General features: G+C 40.7%; 1 protein-coding gene across 1 annotated transcript in view; it reads right to left on the bottom strand.

The window, feature by feature from the left end:
* Positions 1 to 21,192, bottom strand: part of DNAH14 (dynein axonemal heavy chain 14) — a 1,270,113-nt gene that overhangs the window by 283,569 nt on the left and 965,352 nt on the right. Inside the window, exons 63-64 of the mRNA XM_086926153.1 lie at positions 15,675 to 15,806; positions 7,182 to 7,277 (exon numbers count right to left, since the gene is read on the bottom strand). Coding sequence (XP_086782279.1) covers positions 7,182 to 7,277; positions 15,675 to 15,806 — 228 coding nt within the window. The remainder of the gene's footprint in view (positions 1 to 7,181; positions 7,278 to 15,674; positions 15,807 to 21,192) is intronic.

The raw sequence follows: 21,192 nt of genomic DNA, 5'->3' as shown, positions 1-21,192 counted from the left end.
TTTTGCCAACCCCATCCTTCAGGTGGGGAAGGCGAGGTGAAGCACAAATCTCAGTCCCCACCATCTTGAATATGGGGGACCCAGCCTCCCACTGGAGAGTGGCATAATAGGAGGCCGAGTGAGCCAACACCCTAAGGCGGTCCTCCCAGCCATCCTAGCCTGGATCCCAGTGACCTCTAAACCTCAACAAGCTCACAAACCCAACCTGCAGCCAACAACTGGAGGAACCATTTACCACGACCGAAGGCGACCCCCTGACCGACTCCGTAACCAAAGCCATCCAGAAAAGCCAATCACGACTGTCCGACTGATTCCATCTCCGAACACTTGCGGTCACAAGAGAATGACTCCCAAAGACCCCATTCACCCCATGAGCTGCAGACCAACTCCTAGGGACCCTCGACCGAATCTGCAGCTTCAGCCAAGACCACATCCTACACCCGGCTGCCACAGTGCCACTGGTGGTGTAGTTCTTGTGTTGGCCATTTGGCCTCCATGCTGACCTCGACCCTAGGAGTCCTTGTGTTCCCAACCTGGTGGCCTGCTTTATGCAATCTTCACATCCACGACCATTCCTAGCCCGTTGGCTAATGTGTGATCCCTGCATGCTGCACCCAGCTGCCTCTGTGCCGCTGGCCGTGTGACTCTAGTGCTCAATTGGCCGAATCTCACCCACGGACCCGTAATTCGGGTTCTGCCTTCTCAGGACTAAATGTGGCTCGAGAGTAGTACTGTAAGCCTGTGTTGAGTTTGCAAAACACATTGTCTCCCCTTTCCATCCGTCAGGAAATACACCAGGCTGGCATTTAGAGATACCTGGCTGCGTAAGGAAAGTATTTGTAAAGTAATTCTGACTATCTGCAACAACAAAATAATTCTACTGTAAACCAATTCATAGCATCCGAACTGTATTTAAATTCCATATGCTTGCAAAGTATTTTTGTATTTACCTGTACCAGGCCGGCTTGGTTCTAGACAATAAATATAATTGTAATTGTAATTGTAATTGTAATTGGGTATTTATAGAGCGCACAGCTACTCCGTAGAGTGTCCCGGCGCTAATAACCACTGACAACAGGCAGAAAGAAAGGACACACAGCTTCCAGATTTATGCTACATATCAAAATAGCAAGGTCTTTAGCTTCTGCCTGAACTCACCTAGGTCAGTTGTCTGTCTAAGGGCAATGGGGAGATCATTCCATAGGCAGGGTGCTAACACTTGAAAAGAGCGGCCGCCCCTGCGAGAGCGGGAAAACCTAGGAATGGTCATCAAGTACTGCATCGAAGACCTCAAAGTCCGTTTCGGGGCATATATACAATATAACTAAGTAATTTTTTTTATACAAACCAATTGGTCAGAGTTCAGTCCTTGAGTGTGTGAAATCATTTCTTGCCCGATTTGTACAATAAATGCTTAGCACAACCCTCTGATAAGGCCTTACTGCTCACCCACACTACCACAAATAGAGAGTGAGGTACCATCTACTTTTACCTCTGCCTACCTTTGGGGTTCCTCTGGACTCTGTGCATACTATACCTTACTTTGGTATAGTATATACAGAGCTAGCTTCCTACATCAGGTTTTCTTGAAGTTTAACTGGGCCAGGGAACAGCTTCTCCCCAAGCCATCCAAGCAGGCTGTCCTACCTACACCCAGTACCCTTTGACTCACTTTTCTGGCAGGAATACAGAAACCCCAACAGTAGAGCAAGTCACAGTCATGTGACCATAGTCCACTGGCAGCAGGCATCAACTGGTTGGCGCAAGAAAATACCAACTTTCTAAAAGTGCCATTTTCGGAATTGTGACTTAAATCCAACTTTACTATCAAAGAGGATTTTAAATTACAAATAATTTGAGTCTAAACATGATATTTCTACCTGATACCAATCAGAACTTAGACCTTACTAAATGTATTAAGGTAACATAATCAGCTGCGGTCTGCGCAGGTAACAGCGGTGGGGCTCTGGGGCTGGAATGGGGGGATTTTGAGGTACGATGCAGAGGGAAAATTAACAATTTAATTTTTCTTCAACATTGTCCCGCGTAATCCCCCCCAACCTGGCCCCACCATCTCACCGTTTTTACCTGCATGGACCCCAGCTGAACATAATTTATCCAAAGGGAGAGATAGGCCGTACAGTAATGAAAACAAATTTAGGAGATTTTCATTGCCAAGGAACGCAAAACTAAAAGTCAACTTTCCTAACTTTTAACTACAGTGCACCCTGCTCTATGGACATTTAAGCCATCTAAGAGATGCCCCCTGAAAAATGACCAGCCTCTGGTGGGTTCCCTGACTGGTACACACCAGCCTGCCACCACGAGACAAGTTTCTGGACCCCTACAGTGGGAGCCTTTGCTCCCTGAGCTCAGAAACAAAGCCAGGAAGAGCCATCTGTGGCAAGGGAGCTTCAAAGGCCTGGCAGCCCTTGTAATGCAACCACAAGCCTCTTCTGCTATCAGGAGCAGACACCCTTCCTGTCTCTCCTTCTTTTCGGAGGGAGGGCAGGCGGGAAAAACTAGCCAGCCCAGAAGGTGTGTCCAACTCTGCCAACTCCACCCATTAGGTGGGAGAGGCGAGGTGAAGCCCTCTCTTCAGTGCCCACCATCTTGCAGATGTCAGGCACTCCCCCAATCAGGATTAGGGATTGTGCTCACTCACCCAAGTGGGTTGAGCACACTCGGGGGTAGTCACCTTAAGGTCAATAGCCCATGGGCTACTGACCTCGAGACCCCTAAAACGCCCCCTCAATACAGTATTTAGGGGGCAGCCCTGAACCAAGAAGGCAGAGTCCCGCAACCTAAGAAGAAAAAGGATGAAAGAAGACACCAAGCAGAGGAGACTGCAGAGAACAACTGACTTGGCCCCAGCCCTACCGGTCAATCTGCTGTTTCCAGAGATCCTGTGCCAAAAATCATCTTGTCCTGCAGCCAGCAACCTCCAGCACCCATGGGAGGACTGACTGCCTTCATCAAAGACCAGATTTCCTGTGAACAGCAGCTATGTTCAGAAGAAAAACGAAAGAAAGACTCCGAGCCTGCTGAGGAAAAAGAAACCTGATGCCTTGAACCACCACTGCACCCGCCGCCTACGGCCTGAGTTCGCGTGGCCCATGGTTCCAGTGAGGTCCCCCAGCACTTTGGAGTCCGAGTCCACCGTGGGTTGACCCCTCCAGGACTCCCCGACGTCGCCTGAGCCCTCTGCACGGAGACCCCCCAACTGCGAGTGGGCCAGTAAGGTGAAATCAGACCGCAAAAGACACCCCTGCATCTAGCCACCCTGCGTCCTGGAGAAAAAAACCTGAGGTGCACCTACGTCCGAGCCCTCCAACCTACCTGCCCAGCTGTTGGTTCCTCCCGGAAGTCTTCCATGGACCGAGTCTGCAGCTGAAAAGCAAATACGAAAATCCCCATTGAAACTACAGGGCACCCGATGCCAAAATAGCACCCTGCATCCAGCCCCCCCTGCGCCGCTGTGGGTGCACTTTGTGTGCTAAACCAGATCCCCCTTTGCCCTGAGCCTAACACCAGGAACTTGGCCCCAACAACCTTGTGGCCTGCTTGTCAGCAGCCATCAACCGGAGGCCCCATGACCCTCATTGGATAACATTGGGCATCAGCACTCTGCACCCAGCCGCCCTAATGCCGCTAAGGTTGTAACTAGAGTGCATCCTCAACCCTGGGGGGCCCCTAAGTCTACCCCCAGAACCTCAACTCCCACTACCAAATACTTACCTCAAAACCAATAACACTATTTACCTCCATAGGATAACATTGACTGTTCTTTGAAAAGTTTTTAAGTGTGGAGTTTGAAAACCTAATAAAAATCTTTTAAATTGTACTATTTAACCAACACGGTTTTACTTACCTGTTTACAGGAAATGTCCCAGCGTGGTATCCTGGTATACTACTCTGAGTAAGAAAAAGTAATCTAAAAAGTAACTTACCTGGTATTTTACTGAAAAGCCCATTCAAGACTATGTATTGTATTTACAAAGTATTGCATTTCTCTGCAACCATGCTGTAAGTCAAAACAAAGTGTATATACATTTACAATTCAAAATGTTTACAAACTGCTTTGCTACTGTAAAGTATTTATTGCTTACCTGTGCCATGGCTTGCTTCGGTCTAGAAAATAAAAGAACTAAAAGAACATTTTCATACAAAAACAATCGGTCTGAAGTTCAGTCTTTGAGTGTGTGATATAATTTCCTGCCTGAGTGTGTTCAGCAAATTATTAACACCACCCTCTGATAAAGCCATACTGCTCGCCCACACTACCACAAATAGAGAGCGAGGTGCTATCTACTTTTACCTCTGCCTACCTTTGGGGTTTCACTGGACTCTGCACACTATACCTCACTTTGGTATAGTATATACAGAGCCAGCTTCCTACAATAGACATCCAAGCAATGGTCCATGGCTCTTGAGTGGGTGAAGAGAGTTTCTCGTAATGCTCGTTTTAAATTCAATCAGTTTAATTATGTACATCAAACTTACCTTTATATAGATGTGTTTGCTGAACAAGTGCTAGACTATGCACATAACTGAATCATGCAACAAGTAAAAACACATTTTAAGTTAAAATGGCAATTAAGAGAATAAACAAACATATATATATATATTTTTGTTTTGATCGCTGGTAATTTTGTTCTGTTTGGGTGTATGACAAGTACTGAATATTTTTGGAATAGGTATCACCTTTCAACACACAACAGATATTAGTGTGATTTGTAATAGGCTTTTGATTAATTATAAATTAGTCTTGTACTGAGTTCAGTCTGACTTGTCGTGGATGAAAACATTATTATTAAATTAAGTAGAAAGACATAGCACATGTGAAGTTTCAACGGTATATTAAGTAGAAAGGTTACTAGTTCGAACGGCTATAGTAAGAGGTATATATATTATTTTTGGGTATTTTGGGGTTTTAATACATTAGTTTTTATTTTGATCTATTATGAACATAAGCCAAATTGAGGTATACATTTCTGAGTTTATGATTCGTAAGGATTGGGACAGAATGATTTAGAAATATATTCACTCTAGATGATATATGTTTGTCTATATCAGTGGAGGCAGGCACTGAGGCACTGAGGCACTGAGGCACTTCTGTGTCCGGGTCTGAACGCGTGGAGATCGGGTTTGGTATAGGCATGGGCGGAAAATCCGTTCCGCTCGCGGATTTTCGGTAAATTCGCAATCCGCGAACTCCCGCGAATTTACCGAAAATCCGCAAATCCGCGAGCGGCGGATTTTTCCGGGGGCAAAAGTTCAAGCCTGCCCTGTTGTAACTATTTTAGGATGGCGCCGGCAAGCTGCCAGCGCCATCCTAAAATAGTTACTAAGTTAGCTTCAACAGGAAGCTCTAATAGATAAAATAAAGCAGGTGCTCGCAACTGCTTTATTTTATCTATTAGAGCTTCCTGTTGAAGCTAATTTAGTAAGTATTTTAGGATGGCGCTGGCAGCTTGCCGGCGCCATCCTAAAATATTTACAAATGCCCTTCCTGTGACCCTTCCTGTGGAGCTTTTTCTCTTCATCTGCTGAACTGATCTTTCTCTGACCTTTTATGCACACAAGAGGCATGTGAACTCGCATGGAAGCCCCGCACGTTTGGCCCCGCGCACACAGTCGCGGTTTGCACCGTCTTCCCGCCATTCACCCACTATGATGGACAGCTCACTCAAGGGACCCCTGCGCCCTTCGGGGCGATTGCATAGTAACACACACATGGTCGCTCGAACTAGTTGATGCTCAAATTCAGTGACTCATTCATTAGCCCAAAAACAATCATGAGCGTCTTCGAGGCTGGACAGGTGTGCCTCTTCCCAAATCTACCGTGGAAAGTCAGCCGTGATGCTGGGTAGAGGCCTTTGCATCCTTGACTTTCATGAGCGCAATCCCCGTGCTGTTCCTGTGACCAGGAGCTTCTTTCTCTTCATAATATTGTGTTCGCACGGGTTGCTGCAAGTTCGCACGCGTTTTGTACAATTTCGCAATTTGCGAAATTGTACAAAACCCTCGCGAACTTGCAGAAACCCGTGCGAACATAAAAAAAAAAAATCCGCAAATTCGCGAGAATTCACGGATTTTGTGGATTGCGAGTTCGCAAATCCGCAAAATCCGCGAACGCGAGATCCGCAAAATTCGCCCATGCTTAGTTTGGCAGGAACAGCTGGGAGTACAAAAGCAGTGGCTAAGAGGGCGCTGCATCCATTAAGAGCTGGCGTGCACTCATCTCTGAAAGTTTGTCTTAGCTCCCGGTAAGTTAACATTATGACTAATTTGTTCTGAATTCCCCCCAGATATAATTGCAGTTCATCTTTTTAGTTTGTTTTTCTGCTGTTAATTTACTATAAATAGAACTTAGGCCTGTTTGTGAGACTTTACGCCCTTCATTGCTTTTTTATCTCTAACTCGGAACTCCTTGATTACATTTTAACATTAGGATATCTTAGGAACAAAGTATGCTGTACTTATAACATCTATACTGCAGTTTCTAATTCCATATACGGGTGAAGCCAAAAATTACTTATCTTAAAGACTCAGGAATACAGAGTAACTTCATGAGATTTGATATTGGATAAGGTGAGTTCTGATTTTTTTGGTAATGGGGAGAGATTTTTAATGGATTGTGTGGACTGTTAACGTAACTAGAAGCGAGTGTAAAGAACAGTGTAGAAATTTACTGGAATTGTAATCACATGACTGTTCACACAAAAAATAGGTTAAATATAATAGGGAGGCTGTGGCTGTACCAAAGGAGTGGATAATGTATTGCACTGAATTGACAATTCAAGTACTAGGTGAATTGTTGGAACTTATGCTAATATTTATGATTTTAGATGGATCTCATTATATTGTTATTTTTCATTTATTTTTTCCGTTTTATTTACTTTACAATTTTTGCGTTCACATTGCCAAATATTCAGCAAACTACTGACAGTTCATAGCTGTCTCAATATTTACAGTTCCATTGAGAGCATTCTTACAAAAGTATAACTAAACAAAAAAATCCAGGATCCCAGTAGGGTCGAAATCCTCCTCCCCGCGCCTTCAGACCCTTTCCCCAACCTTGATATTTGAATGATCCACCGCCCCTAAAGAATACATGTCCTGGGATCACAAAGGAAAATTCAGTGAAAAATGTAATTATCTTTTACAAAGGTCTTTACCTTTGCTAAACTGTTTTGCTTTTCTTTCAGTCTTTCTTGGGTGACTTTCAGTACTTCCTGAGCTTCTGCCACCCGGAGCTGTTTTGGTTCGACCGTCTGGGGAAAAAAACATAGAATAAAATAAATTGTACCTTGTCTGCCTCACACTCCAGCAATTTATATCCAGCCACAATCCCTCGCAAATTGGCCACTGTGCACGGGTCCGAGTCAACCACATGAATAACACTTGTCACTTTTACCACTATACCATTTCCAACGCTCTGCTGGGTGCAGTTTTTGTTTTATTCATACTTTTTTAACCCTACATCTGACATTCTTAATTTTGTGACACTGTTCTAATTAAAAATGCTGCCTTTCGATAGTTTGGTTTTGACCTTTGAAGTTTCCTGTTTCATAACTAAATTGATGTGCAGCTAAGTACCACATACCTTGTCTCTGAGGAACCATTGCTCATTCCTCAATAATGCCTCAATACTATACATAAACATCAAAAGGCCCAAGAAGATATCTGCAACACGATCTCAATATCAAACAAGTACAGTAGAAGATTTGACACATACTAAGAGATATATTATAATGTATAATAAAATACAAACTTCTGGAACAAAATTGCTTAATTTAACTGAACACAAAGTCATTCCTGAATGGAGAAGCATTGAAGTGTATATACTTTTTATTCAGCACATTACAAATGGGAATTTCAGCATGGCCATATTTATAAAGTGGGGCCAGCAAATATCTGTTATTTTAATTTAAATGGTAGGCAGCTTTCATGAACCAAAAGAGCTGAAATGCATATCTGGTAATAATTCAGTTAAGGACTTACCGTATTTTCTGGCGTATAAGACGACTTTTTAACCCTTGAAAATCTTTACAAAAGTTGGGGGTCGTCTTACATGCCGGGGTCATTTTACAAGCAAGCGAATATAGCCCAAACCCTATATTTTAAAAGGAAAAGTAGGGGGTCGTCTTATACGCCCAGTCGTCTTATACACCAGAAAATACGGTAGTTAACACATCTATGTATGCACTTAACAGTAACGTAATATGGAATGCCTTAATATGCCTCAATACGGCAGCACAAGCTTTGAAATCTCATATGATGACCAGAGGGAAACAGTCACATGGGGAAAATGGAATACTGGGATGTTAAATGGTGTACCTATAGAATGTAGGAGAGTGTGCCTACCTAATTTAATTTCCAAGCAATCTCAGACTAGTGTTACTTAGATTGTTAATGCATGGTCAAAGATTCTAGCAACCCGTTCATATGTTATTTTAAATAATCTCAATATAGAAAAGGAGATACAGAAACACTGACAGTAAATATAATCGTAAAATATCACTCATTGTCAAAGCTACTTGGAGACCCCATGCTTACAGAGTATTGGTCTTGTAAAGAACACTCCATTTTTGGGGTATAATTCAAAATATTTTGGTCTGATGGTTCCAAGGATCTCCTGTATAAAATACACAGTTTCAGTTTCAGTTTCAGAAAGCTTTATTCGGTTTGCATGGTACAACCATAAAAGCGACCAAGAAGTATACGTACATTTACACATAATCATAAAATACAAAAATTGTTATTAATTTACCAATGGCATAATTTTCCAATCATACATTTCAGTTGTATCCCAGCAATAAATAGCACTAAAGGGAAACATTTTTGGCAAACAATAAAAGAAAATATAAATTACATATAAACTAGAACAATGTATATAAACTTCATAAAACATTTTTCTTAGACAGTGTCCATTGATATAATATTATCAAGGATTTTTACTAAAGTGACATGTGCGCAAATTGTCATATACTCATCCCAGAGTACTAATTGCATAATACTATTGATTTCCTCTACACTTTAATAAAAATAGTGCAACCCGGAAACAAGAATCTGTGTTCTCAAGAGCACATAATAAAATCATCGCATCCACTGTTTTACGTACATTGTATTTTAAAAAGATGGGCTTAAGGTAAAATTTCCTTAAAGAGGAATAAAATTTACAAAATAATAAAAAATGACAACAACTCTGGTTGGATATATTATCACAGGGACATTTCATGGAAGACCTTTCTCCTACCTCAGGGAAGGAAACTAAATGATGGGCGGTCCCCATCCTCAGGCGTATCAAAACAAAACGATGTGAGGGTCGTGTCACCTCTGTTAGATAAGCCTGGAACCCATTTTTAAGTTCGAGTTGTGTATAAAAAACAAACGTTTTTTGCAGCCTGATTAGTTTTAATCGCTCTTCCCTTTTGTATGATAAGAACATTTCTTTGATTTCTTTCTTTGTAAAAGGAATTGCGTAGTCTGACTTCTTTAAAATGTTAAAATCAAACAAGGTACAACACCAGTAAATAATATAACTCAACCAAGGGATGCGAGAACAATAATCTAATTTGAGGCAGTTTTTGATTATTCTCTGAGTAAACTCAGTCTCACTCTTATCCCAGATCGAGCGCCATAATAGCAGTGGGCGTAGGGCTGCTAAGTCTGAGATATAATTAAGGCCAGTTTCTTGATGGATTAGGTAGGTTGAGGCCGACACTGGGGTACTCAAAAGCCGTTTTAAGAAACAGTTTTCGTTTTTTTGGAGCTCAACTGTGGAGGAATGTCCCCATATTCCAGCTCCATACAGAGCTGAAGAGACACATCTAGCATTATAGATGGTTACCATGTCTCTTAACCTCCGGCTCCCTTATTTACTTGAAAAGCGGAAAATCCCATTTGTATTCCTTATCATTTTTAATTTAATATTTTCTTGCTCGCCTGCCCATTTGCCATTTTGGTCAAAGGTGATTCCCAAGTAACAAAAAGTTTTAACGGCCTGTATTTTACAACCATCAAGAAAGAAAGGCCTTGATATCTTTGTCTTCCCGCAGGCCATGGTATAGGTCTTTGATTTGTTAATTAAAAGTTTCCTTTGTTTTATAAAATTTGCAAATTCATCAATGAGACGCTGAAGACCTAGAGGGGTGCGGGAAATTAAAACAGCGTCATCTGCATATAGCAGAACAGCCACTACTGTACCGTCAATTATTGGGGCATCAGCTGAGATGTTATTTAGTATTGTAGCTATTTGGTTAATAAAAAGGGAGAATAAAAGAGGGGCCCATACGCAGCCCTGGTCTGATGGATCCAAGGACCTCCTGTATAAAATACACAAAGAGTGACATTTCGGTCAGTCTCCTTCAGACATTGATTTATTTGGGATATCCTCGTTCCCTACTGTTTAAAGACATTGTTACTCCCATTTTTGATCAGGCCACATGAGCATTACTGTATCATCATCAAGCTAATGGCTCTGTGCTTATAATTCCTCCTGTAGAATTGCTTCCATTGCAATACATGAAGTACATTGTGTGCCGGAGCAGCTGCAGCTGTCAAAGGCTATTTGGTGAACGTGGAAGTATGAAATGAAACTAGACTATTTATCAGGTGTTATTATTGTAGTGTGTTTACATATTTATTCAAATTATACTGCAGGTAAGAACTTTTTTTAATGCGCTGTTCTGTGGGGGACCTTGCCTTTTCAAGATACATTTTTTGATCCATGGAATGCATCTAAATTCTGTGCCTTGGTCACAGTTTTTTTTTAAATTTACTATTCCTTCTCAATACTTGCTCTCATCTAGCCCACACAAAGACTGAAGGAGGTCTGGATCATGTCAGGCTTTAAGAGCACAAATGAAACTGCAGTAGCAAACGACTGCGAATATACACCTTATTTCCTTCTATTTTCTCTGAAAGTTTAACGTTTTCTGAATTGTAAGTGATAGATGCTTTTATTGGGATGTTTAATGTAATTTAAAAATATTACTTATGGTAAAAAAACAATGATTTTTGGGGTATATTATGTTTAAGGGGAGTATAGGAGTTAAGGGTGGTAAGAAGTTTTCAGGATTCAAGGTTTGGTATTCAAGGTATTAACGATTTTTTAGGTTTAACGAAATGGTAGTATTAATGGTTGGTAAGGCATTTTTTAGGGTTCAGGAATAGAGTGGGGTAAAGGAAGTAGTATGTTATTTTTAGAGTTAAGGGATGGCTAGGGGTAATGGAGTAGTGAGGGTTTTAATAAATTACATAAACAGCATGAGACAAAGCTGATGGTAGTGTGAAGACACATGCCATGCTCTTTACATTTAGAAAGTCTGACCAGTTCTCATTGGCCAATTGTTATTTGTGTTCTCATTAGTTTCCTGATCGTAAACTGCAATATATACCTTATATGTAGCCGGCAAGACCGGTGATCATTTTAAAGTACAGTAATGGTAAAGCGCTTGAGAGTGTTTAGAGCTTCTGGTCAAATTGTGGACTGCATGTTGAGACGAGCAGTCAAAACCTTTATCCAGTCTACTTTTGTGTATGCAAGGAAGGATGGAAATAGCTGTGAAGGCTGGCTTGTGGGAGAAAGCTGGGTTCAACCCTGTTGCACAATGGATAACATCACAAGCAGATCAACACTGGTTTACTCACACTAAGTACATGTGCAAACTGTACACAGTTATCAAGCTATTATGTCTATGCAGGTATAGAAAAATGTTTCTATATGTTTTATTGCACCCATATTTGACTTTACATAGGTTTGGGGCAATTTCTGAGGTGCCTAGAACTGCGTTTATGGCCAACATATCACTATTTTATGTCATTGCTTCAATAAGGAGGAGAGGTGCTTGGTGACTCAAGTTGTTTCTCCAATATAGCTCAGGAAACCTTGTTTTCTGAGATCATCAATGGGCCTACAGTTGCTTATATTTAAGTAGCAAGCAGACGCTTCTGAGTTTGATCTGTTTAGCATGGGTCCTTTTTTCTTTTTTCCGCAAATTGGAAAGTACTTTGTCAGTACACCTTCTCCTCTTTTCCATGCTTATAAAGGTAAATTGATGGGAGGCGAGAGACGCCACAAGAAGTCTCTCCTGCAGTCCCAGTAAGAAAAGGAGTTATAGGACAGCCTGGTACGTACTCTTACAACAGTATACGAGCCACATTCAGAGGTGAGCTTGTCTCTGCGGAGTCAACCTAAAAGTAACAACGTTCATGGCAGGGGCATACGAAGGGAATATTGATATAACAAGCATTGGCAAAACTAATGGTCTGGCCGTTCCATTAGGCATGTAGTGTCAACATCACATGCAAATATACATGCTCAGAGATCATAAACACCACCAGCACATAAACACAAGATAAAGAGAAGCCATATATGCAAGGACCGCACATACAAGAGTGTTTGCTCCTAAAGGTATGAATACGTATATGCACTGTCTGTGCAGTACATAGATGCATGATGTATGAGTAACTGTGGGCCAATCTGGGTTATGAGTGCATGCATTAATGTATGTGGTGCTGGTGGGTGTATTTTCTGTGCACGCATGTATGCCTGCAGCTTGTACATTCACTATACGAAAGCTAAATATGTTGACGTTGTCAATGCTTGTTTTTGGCAATCATTGTTTCTCTCTGTACTATAATATGTGGAAGGTTATATGAAGGTTAACGGTACAGTACTTCTTTGGTGATTCATTCACAACCATTCTTAAAACAGGTTTCAGTGCAAGATATTAGTTTAAAACATAGAAGGAAGTTATAATGAGGGTTAGAGCGCTTAATTATGGGTCACTTGAGAGCCCAAACAGTAGTCTTTCGGTTTGTAATTTTTTCCATATTGTTCAATCACTATAGATAGGTTAGGTTTACAATTTCTGACTAGACAAATCTTCAGCTACAAACCGACAGAAATGCAGAACTTTGGTATTACGCAGCTGTTTGATTTATACTAAAAATGTGACCCCTGGAGATAATTTCATAAGTTTTAAAGGCATTATAGACAGGGTTCCATTCGTGTTAAAGAATGTAGTACAAGCAGCACCGAAAATACTCATAGCCGAGAGATAGATAGAGAGAAGTAAAGCGAGGCAGGAGACAAGCGAGAGAATGAAGACCAGTGAATAGGATAGTTGGTTGTTTCAAAAGTATCAGACAAGTCTTAAATAACTATGGGATATGACGGGTAGAAACAAGAAAATCAATAGGTTGTACAAGGGTAGCTACTGCTGAGTAGGATCGCTGAAATCCAGATTAAGATGGAGACAGAAGAGGTTGAGGATCCTAGTAAATTAAAAGCTGATTATCGATTACAGGTTCCAAAAGTCTAGAAGACACAGAGGCGGAGATGAGGTGAAGATTAGATGGAGCAGAATGGTTAAGGGAAACATTTAAAGAGACAACAGAAGTGTGTTTGAAAGAACCAGGAAAAATACCAAGAGATGGAACATGAGAATTGAAGTGGACAGTCGGAAGGAGGAGAGGGGAAATAAAAGGAATGAGTGACACTGTTAGGAAAGCATTCTCTTCAGGCTCTGACCTTACACACAAGCACAAATCATTTCAGCATCCTAAGCAAGGAACTATTCCAAGGACACAATGTTTCAGCAAATTCTTGGACCCTTTCTGTCCCATTTCTTTGCTTGCTTAGCACATGCACAATGGACTCAATTTAACCATGGTTTCTTGATATCCAGAAGTAGGAGAAGTTACCAGAGTAATAGGCCTGAATGCAGGAAACACTTTTGGATGCGGAGCTTACATTGAGCAGAACATCTTGACTCTCTACTGTAAGACTTACATGTATTAAAGAGATGAAGTGGTCAGCCTCAATAGCTGCTGCTTTTTGATGTTCTGCAGCATAATGACACATTATGCCTGGTGAGTATGTTGCCTGGGCTACTGTGATGCCTGGCACTACATTTTATACAAACTGTTTTGTTATTGTTTTTGTTTTAAGTCTATAGCAATATCAACTCTGCTGGGTGCTACTCCAACATTTTGACTTGGAATATTCGCAAGGCATTTTTTAGATATGTGTAGTCTCCGCTCCTCACTGGGGATTACTTAAACTTCTCCTGGCTATATAAAATGCAATCTGAATATATTCACTGATCACAAAAGGGTTGTCTAATATTGATACAGCGGGAATGTTTTTAGTATAACCACTGACTATGTAAATTATGAACATTTTGATTCATTGTATGCAATATTATCTTATGAGGATAGCCTGACAAATTGGAGGTATATTCTATGGCGCTTAATAAACACTGGTGGGCAATCAGAAAATGTTATTTTTCTATGGATTCAAGTGATTACAGATGTATTCTTGCTTAATAATCCTTGGAATGGTGATTTCAAAATGAGGCATTTAGTCAAGTGTTTCTCTCAAACAGATGCTAATGTTGCTCCCTTTGGAAATCTGAAGTGTGATTCCCAGAAGAAAATCAAAACAAACTACCTACCAGATAACTCTCAAGAAGAAAGATTTTAAATGCAAAGGACAATTATAAAATGCTCTTGTTCACATATGAAACATGAAACTTAACATGTAGACATTCCACAATTCTCACCCTTTCACACCTATTCATCAAAGAGTGTCATTTGAGTTTATTGCAAATATTTAAACTGATATATAAACTATACCATACCACATGTAATCTCAGAATTCATGTGTTTGTGATCTGCATTTATTAACAAAATATGGAATTATTGAGAGGCAAGCTTGACTGGTGATGACATAAGGCGTAAAAACAATATTTATATCATAAAGCAGGAGACCCAAGACTGAAGAAGCCAGGAGCGAGAGCTAACATAATACACTTGTTCTTACGTACTTTCTTTTCCATGTGAAAAAAAATTGAATTTTAAGATTTTAAAACTGTGATTTTCATTTGATTTTCATATCATTGACAAAATCTGAAAATAAATGAAAATGTGTCAGACTAGCATCTTTCCAGTCCTGCTTTTTGTCAGAGAAAGACAGTGTTGTCCCCCACTGCCTATACATCAAAATATGTAACACAACAATCAAATGACAAATTGTAAGACCTGCAGGAGAATGGAGCTTGCCAAGTCCCTGTTCTGACAAAATATGCAAGAAGGGCAATCTGGAAGTAAACACTGAGGATTCAATGAAATAATACATGAACTATTTTGACTGCCAATGTTTTCAAGTCTAATCAGGTCTAATCAGGTGAAGTAAATATTCTTTGCTTTTAAAAAGCTGAAAGAGTACATTTTAATACGCTTTGTCCTAACTCACATTACTCATTCACAACAGCATCCTTGATCTTAGCTATCAGTACAGATACTCTGATGGAAGCCAGAGTGTGTTGCACCAGTCTGAGGGATCTTTTGAGTCGACCCCTCATCTTGGAACCCCTGGTAAAGAAAACTGAGTTAATTTCTGGCACCCTGGGTGATATATCCAAATTATGTTTTGTTGGTCAAAACATACAATGTTACATACAATAATGTTCTTTGATGGCATGTTAGCTGTTGATCACATGAGACCCGCAGCAATTACACATCCCTTGGGAACCTATGATGGCACCTACATCACATGTGCACATGTACAATGGAAAGGTTCTGACACTCATTAACAAGTAAGAGTGAAAATTAGCTATAAAGATAGAACCCAACTACATTACATGTGTAGACAAACCTACCTTTTGCACCTCGTGGTAATGCTCGATTGCCAAAACCCATTGACACAGCGAGCGGCAGGCGGTGGACACCATACCCACTTTATATGGATTAAAATCAGGGGTTTTGGAAAATCTTTTCAATTGCTGAAACACCTAAAATGGAAAGAGACAGTTCATTTTCCAATGTACAAACATCTGTTTAACTATCATTTTTGAGACCACAGGACAAATGTAAGATGTCTACCAAAGTCATGGATCAGGAGTCAAATTATTGTGGTCAGCAATCAAACATGTATGATTGCTCTGTAATTCCTTATGGGGTAGGGGTTTTCGGGCCCCACTGGCAAGCACCGAATCTGCTGGAACACTACAGTCCATGCATAAAGCAAAAACATGCACAAATGGGTGTGGAAATATAGATATCCCCATGCTATTCCCCCAAAACATGTACTGTGTTATAATTCAGCCACCTAAAGCTACTAATGCCCGTGGTATATATAATTCTGTGGCAAAGGTTGTGGAGTAAATACAGAGTCGTTTTCCAGCTCATCCACCACAGATCCCTTAATGGCAGACAAGAAGAGCAAAAGGCCTTATTTAGAGTTGGGTGGGTGGGATACTTAATCAAAACAGGGCAGATCTCCTGTCTGCCATATTACAAGTGTCATAGGCTGAAATGCACTTATGATAAGTGTTAGAAAGTCATCCTTTTGCCATGTTCACCCCTATTGGTTCCTGAATGATACTGGTGGTAACTGACTCTGACTGTACACTGGGCTCCGCTACAATGTCCCAGGGCCAGTGTTATGTTTAATAAAGTACTTTTAATAGGGTACACTTACAATTGGCAATGACAGACCCTATAAGTTCCTAGTAGATAAAAGGGCTAGGGGGTGCAATCGACCTACAATTCCCTAGTATATAATGGGGCATGGAGGTTTAAAGGACCTGCAGGTTTCCTGCACTTGCATATGTGCGCTGCTGTCTGCCTGCTGTCCTTTTAAGGACAGCCCTGCCTTGCAGCTTGTTTTTAAAAGTAAATTCAATTGGTATTGAATAACCCTATAAGTCCCTAGTATCTAATAGGGCTAGAGGGTTCAAACTACATATAAGTCCCTATTATACAATAGGGAATGGACGTTTAGAGAACCAGCACATTTCCTGCACTTGCATGTGTGCACTGTTGAGTGGCTGCTGTCATTTTAAAGGCAGCCTGGCTTTGCAGACTGTCTTTAAAAGTAAATTGTATGCAAATTCGACTTTGGTGATATGGGCACTTTAAAAGTGTAATCTACCTTAATTTTACATATTAGGCACCCCCAAGGTCTCCCCGAGTTGGCTGAGGGGTGGAGGGGCATTTAACTATAAACAGGGACCTTATAAAGGCTGCTGTGATTAGGTGATAGGTGGCCTGGTCGGAGCAGAGGTTATCTATGGAGAGAGCTCTAAAACTGAGGAGGATAGTTCATAAAGAGGGGGCTGGATAAATCAAATTGAGCTCAACGAGAGAGAGTAGATCAGTAAGGAATGCCAGGCATACCTACACCCACATCTTGTGCCTCCAGCCAGATGGCAGGCTTAGGACAGGCATTTGCATATGTCAGGGGGAGGAGAGCTAATTGAAATGAGCCATGGTGTGGGTTGGTTTAACCAGCTCTTACACCTCTAGGTAGAAATCACCCATGTTGGATTTTTGGAAGTGCAGTGCTTTGTGGGACAAGAAGATGCCATACTTTGGTGGAAGTTGTCATGCTTTTGGGTGGCAACAAGCATCTCATTGGACAGAGGTGCACCCTGCTTGTCACCCCAGAATACAGAATAAATATGTGAGAGCTGCATAGTCTTTCAGATCTGCTGCCTGAAACTACAAGGAAAAGAAGAACTGCCCTGCTGGAATCTGGTTTTGCCTTCAAAGGCCTGCACTCTGACTGACTACACCTGCTTCACAATCTGGTACTACAGCCCTGGGGACTGTACCTTGCTTCAAGGAGGATTAAGGAGTGGACTCCCTGCAAGCTACAGGTTAACAGAGTCCACCTGTATCATCACCACCAAGAGCCACATCCAGGAGTGCATCCAGTGGACATTTAAGGATTTGATAAGGTGTATTATAGGAATTGTAGATCAGAAATCCCAGAGACCATCTAGAAGATTCAGACTTTTGGATTGGTGTTTTTGGACACTTGGAATGCACATGGATACCTTCAGGAAACACCTCCTGAAGTTTGGAAAACCTTTTGTGAAAAAGCTCCAGGAGGTGACCGACCCAACATCAGGTTTCAAGCCGACTACCTTCAACCGTGACCCGGTCTGGATTTCATTTTTGTCTAGATCAGAGCTCCAGACTTCCAGGATTTGACAGAGGTCTCACAGAAAGTCAAGCCGGCGTACCTTCACTGAATCCAGCCTGCGGTCAAGGGTCGAGTGACATCGGAAGTAAAAGCTCCAGAAAAGTTTCTAAGTGCTTAGTGCACCCCACCAGGGCTCCATCTTGATCGGCCTCAAACATTGACTTTGTCCCAGTCAAGCGTGACCAGATGTCCCAGAGAGGCGCAATATGTTTTTAAGCATGACAAAGTGGTTAATCCCTAAAAATTCATATCTCCTGTTACCTACACTGGATTTTTGTCATTTTGGTGTCATTTCAAAGATAAAAATACGTGCTATTTTATAAATTGTTGTGGGATTTTTACTGTGTACTGTGTGTTGTGTCTTACTTATTTGATGTATTGGTGTTTTTAAATACTTTACATACCTAAATTAGTCCTGACTGCTCGTTGTCAGCCACCAAGGGTTGAGCAAAGGGCTAATTTACTGAGGACTTTACTGGACCCTATACCAAGTTGGTGAACTTATTACTACAGGTAGGTGCATACGTACCCCTACCAATAACACACTTTCCAACAATAAGGCCACTGGGACATCCGTCATGCTGTGAAGCAGTATCTCATCCGCCAAATTTGAATGTGGGCCAAAGTCATCAGTCCTACCTCCCTACAAAGCAATGTCATACTGGCTACATTTTCTGCAGCACAATTTCGATTTTTTTATTCAAAGTGCAACTAAACCCTGAACCTAGGAGTATTTTTAGAAGAGCATTCAAAAGAGGTGTGTCTTAAAGAATTGAAGTAAAGAGTCAAAATTCACTGGACTACCAGATTTAAAATCTGTAATTGATGCATGTACATTTTAAGCACATTTTCCACTTTTAGGATTTCACTAAGACTTCCAGGAGCATACCTGGAAAACCACAACTGTCACTGAATTACAGGGTCAGCTACATTTACACAAATGGAAAGGTGTAGGGGCCATATCATGATCCCATTTTCAGTGCTGCATTGGACCAGGAGGGGTGGTGTATTTCTTTTTTGCATATTTAGAGCAGACATTAACTTGAAAAATATCCGTAGTAGTAAATAGGCTGCAGACAACAGATCTTGGAAACCTCTGGTGCATGATGGGACACTTGAGCAAGGGTGAAACCCTTAAAGGCACAGTTTCAGTTTTTTATTCTCTACAAGTGCAGCCTATGGGCTAGTGTTCCCCTGCATTCCCTTTGGTTTCCATTTTTTGAAGGTTTATGACAGTAACTTTTTTACATTTAGTGAACGTTTTCTTATAATAAACATAAATTACATTTTGCCATTTCTAGATCTATCGTCGACTGCAAAGCATATTAGGCTTATTTGTAAAAATTAGAAATTGTGATTCTTACCGAATAGCAATTAGTAAATCGCTACTCCTAATGTAAGAAAATGTGCATATTTTAAACAGCGTATCCTAGTGGGCCGAAAATTGACCTACCGAATGAATATTAATGAGGTAGGTTGCAGTTTGCGACACATTAGGAATGATAACCATCCCAGGTGACCTGCCAAGTCTGTAATTGCTATTTAATATAGCAATCTTTTTTTTTTAAATGCAGCCCATGTTTATCAAAGAAAAACGAGATGCACTTAAAAAATTGAAAATAAAACTATTTTTTAAGAGTAGGCAGTGATCCGTGGGACCACTGCATGCTCTTCAAAAACACTTTTGTTTATGCTCTCAAAGAGGAAGTCGTCTCTTGGGGACCCCTTACCATTTGTGATTGGCTACCACTACCTTTTAGTAGTTGCTAAAAAATTAATGTTTTGCAACTATAATTCGGTTGCAAACATTAATACATACAACGGCGATTCAGAAGTTGGAAGAGATGCCCTAAAAACACTCATACCAAATATTGAATCTGTAACCCAAATTGCGATTTGGTAACAAGTTTGCAATTTATCATTTGTGCATTATTTCTAGTTGCAAATGGGTTAATTCTCTTAATCGACCAGTTTGCAAACGCAAAATGTCTTGTCAATATAGCCCATTGTTATATATATATATATATATACACACACATGAACCAATGAGGGCATATATTGTTCTATGACTAATGACAACTTAATCAAAGTTGTTTGAATAATGCATGTATACATGATGCAATCTAAGTAATGTATGGTTTGCCTTTTGAGGGTGGTGTTCGCTAATACTGACACACACAACATCTATATGGCAGGCGTAGCCAATTCACAGCAGAATTTCATGGATATTGATTTACATTCATGATTGTGAATGTGTGTCATATTATGGTCATATGTTGGTTATATATGTGGTAAAATAATCGTGTAACTGCATTTATGTATGTAACAGAAATACTGTCTGAAAAAGGCTGCCAGTGAGAGAACATTCACTGAAAATATGCACCCCTTTGTCTATGTCAATGATGAGGTGAGGTAAATGAATTTAAATGGCTCCTTGCAGTGGGCTAACTAGACACTGATGAAGGAATTTCCGAAACGCGTCTGTTGATTAAATTTCAAAACGAACTTTGTCCGCGAGTGCTGTACTCTGTTTTGAGAAAAACTTTGGAGTTTTAAAATTAGGTCTTTCCTTTTGTCCTTCCAAACCGCTGGAGTACACACAAACGAAAATAGACCTCTATAAGTTTTCAAGGAAATTGAAGCTACATAAATTTTACAAAATGCGACCTAAGAAAATAATGACTTAACCCAAAAAAAGAGGGGAAACACATGAAACTCGAGTAAGAGACATTGCCGCACTTGAAGCCATGCAAGAATTAAGAGTGGAGGGGGCGAGTCAACCTGAAAACTTATCGCAAGTAAACATAGTACAAAAAGGAGGTAACACCAACTTTAAACCAGCATCGACATTTGTGCCACAAATGCCAAGTGACAATATAGATCTTTTTATGGAATCAGTCTCGAAAGAACTAAGAAAAATAGAGGAAAAGGGCCCAACTAACAAACAGTGGAACTTAACACTGAAACATCGAGAGGCAATAAAAAACTTACAGAGTGACAAGAAACTAATTGTGAAGCCCTCGGACAAAGGGGGGAACGTTGTCCTACAAACATATGAAGCCTACAATGAAGAGGCACTAAGACAACTACAAGATGTGACGTGTTACCGGAAAGTGGGGAGGAAAGACTACCAAGAGAGCATCACAGAGTGCTATGAAATGCTAAAGAAATGGTATGGTAAAGGGATA

Source organism: Lissotriton vulgaris, chromosome 6, assembly GCF_964263255.1.
Source record: "Lissotriton vulgaris chromosome 6, aLisVul1.2, whole genome shotgun sequence".
NCBI classification, from domain to species: Eukaryota; Metazoa; Chordata; class Amphibia; order Caudata; family Salamandridae; genus Lissotriton; species Lissotriton vulgaris.
Note: the sequence above shows the minus strand (reverse complement) of the source record. Positions and strands in the feature narration are given on the sequence as shown.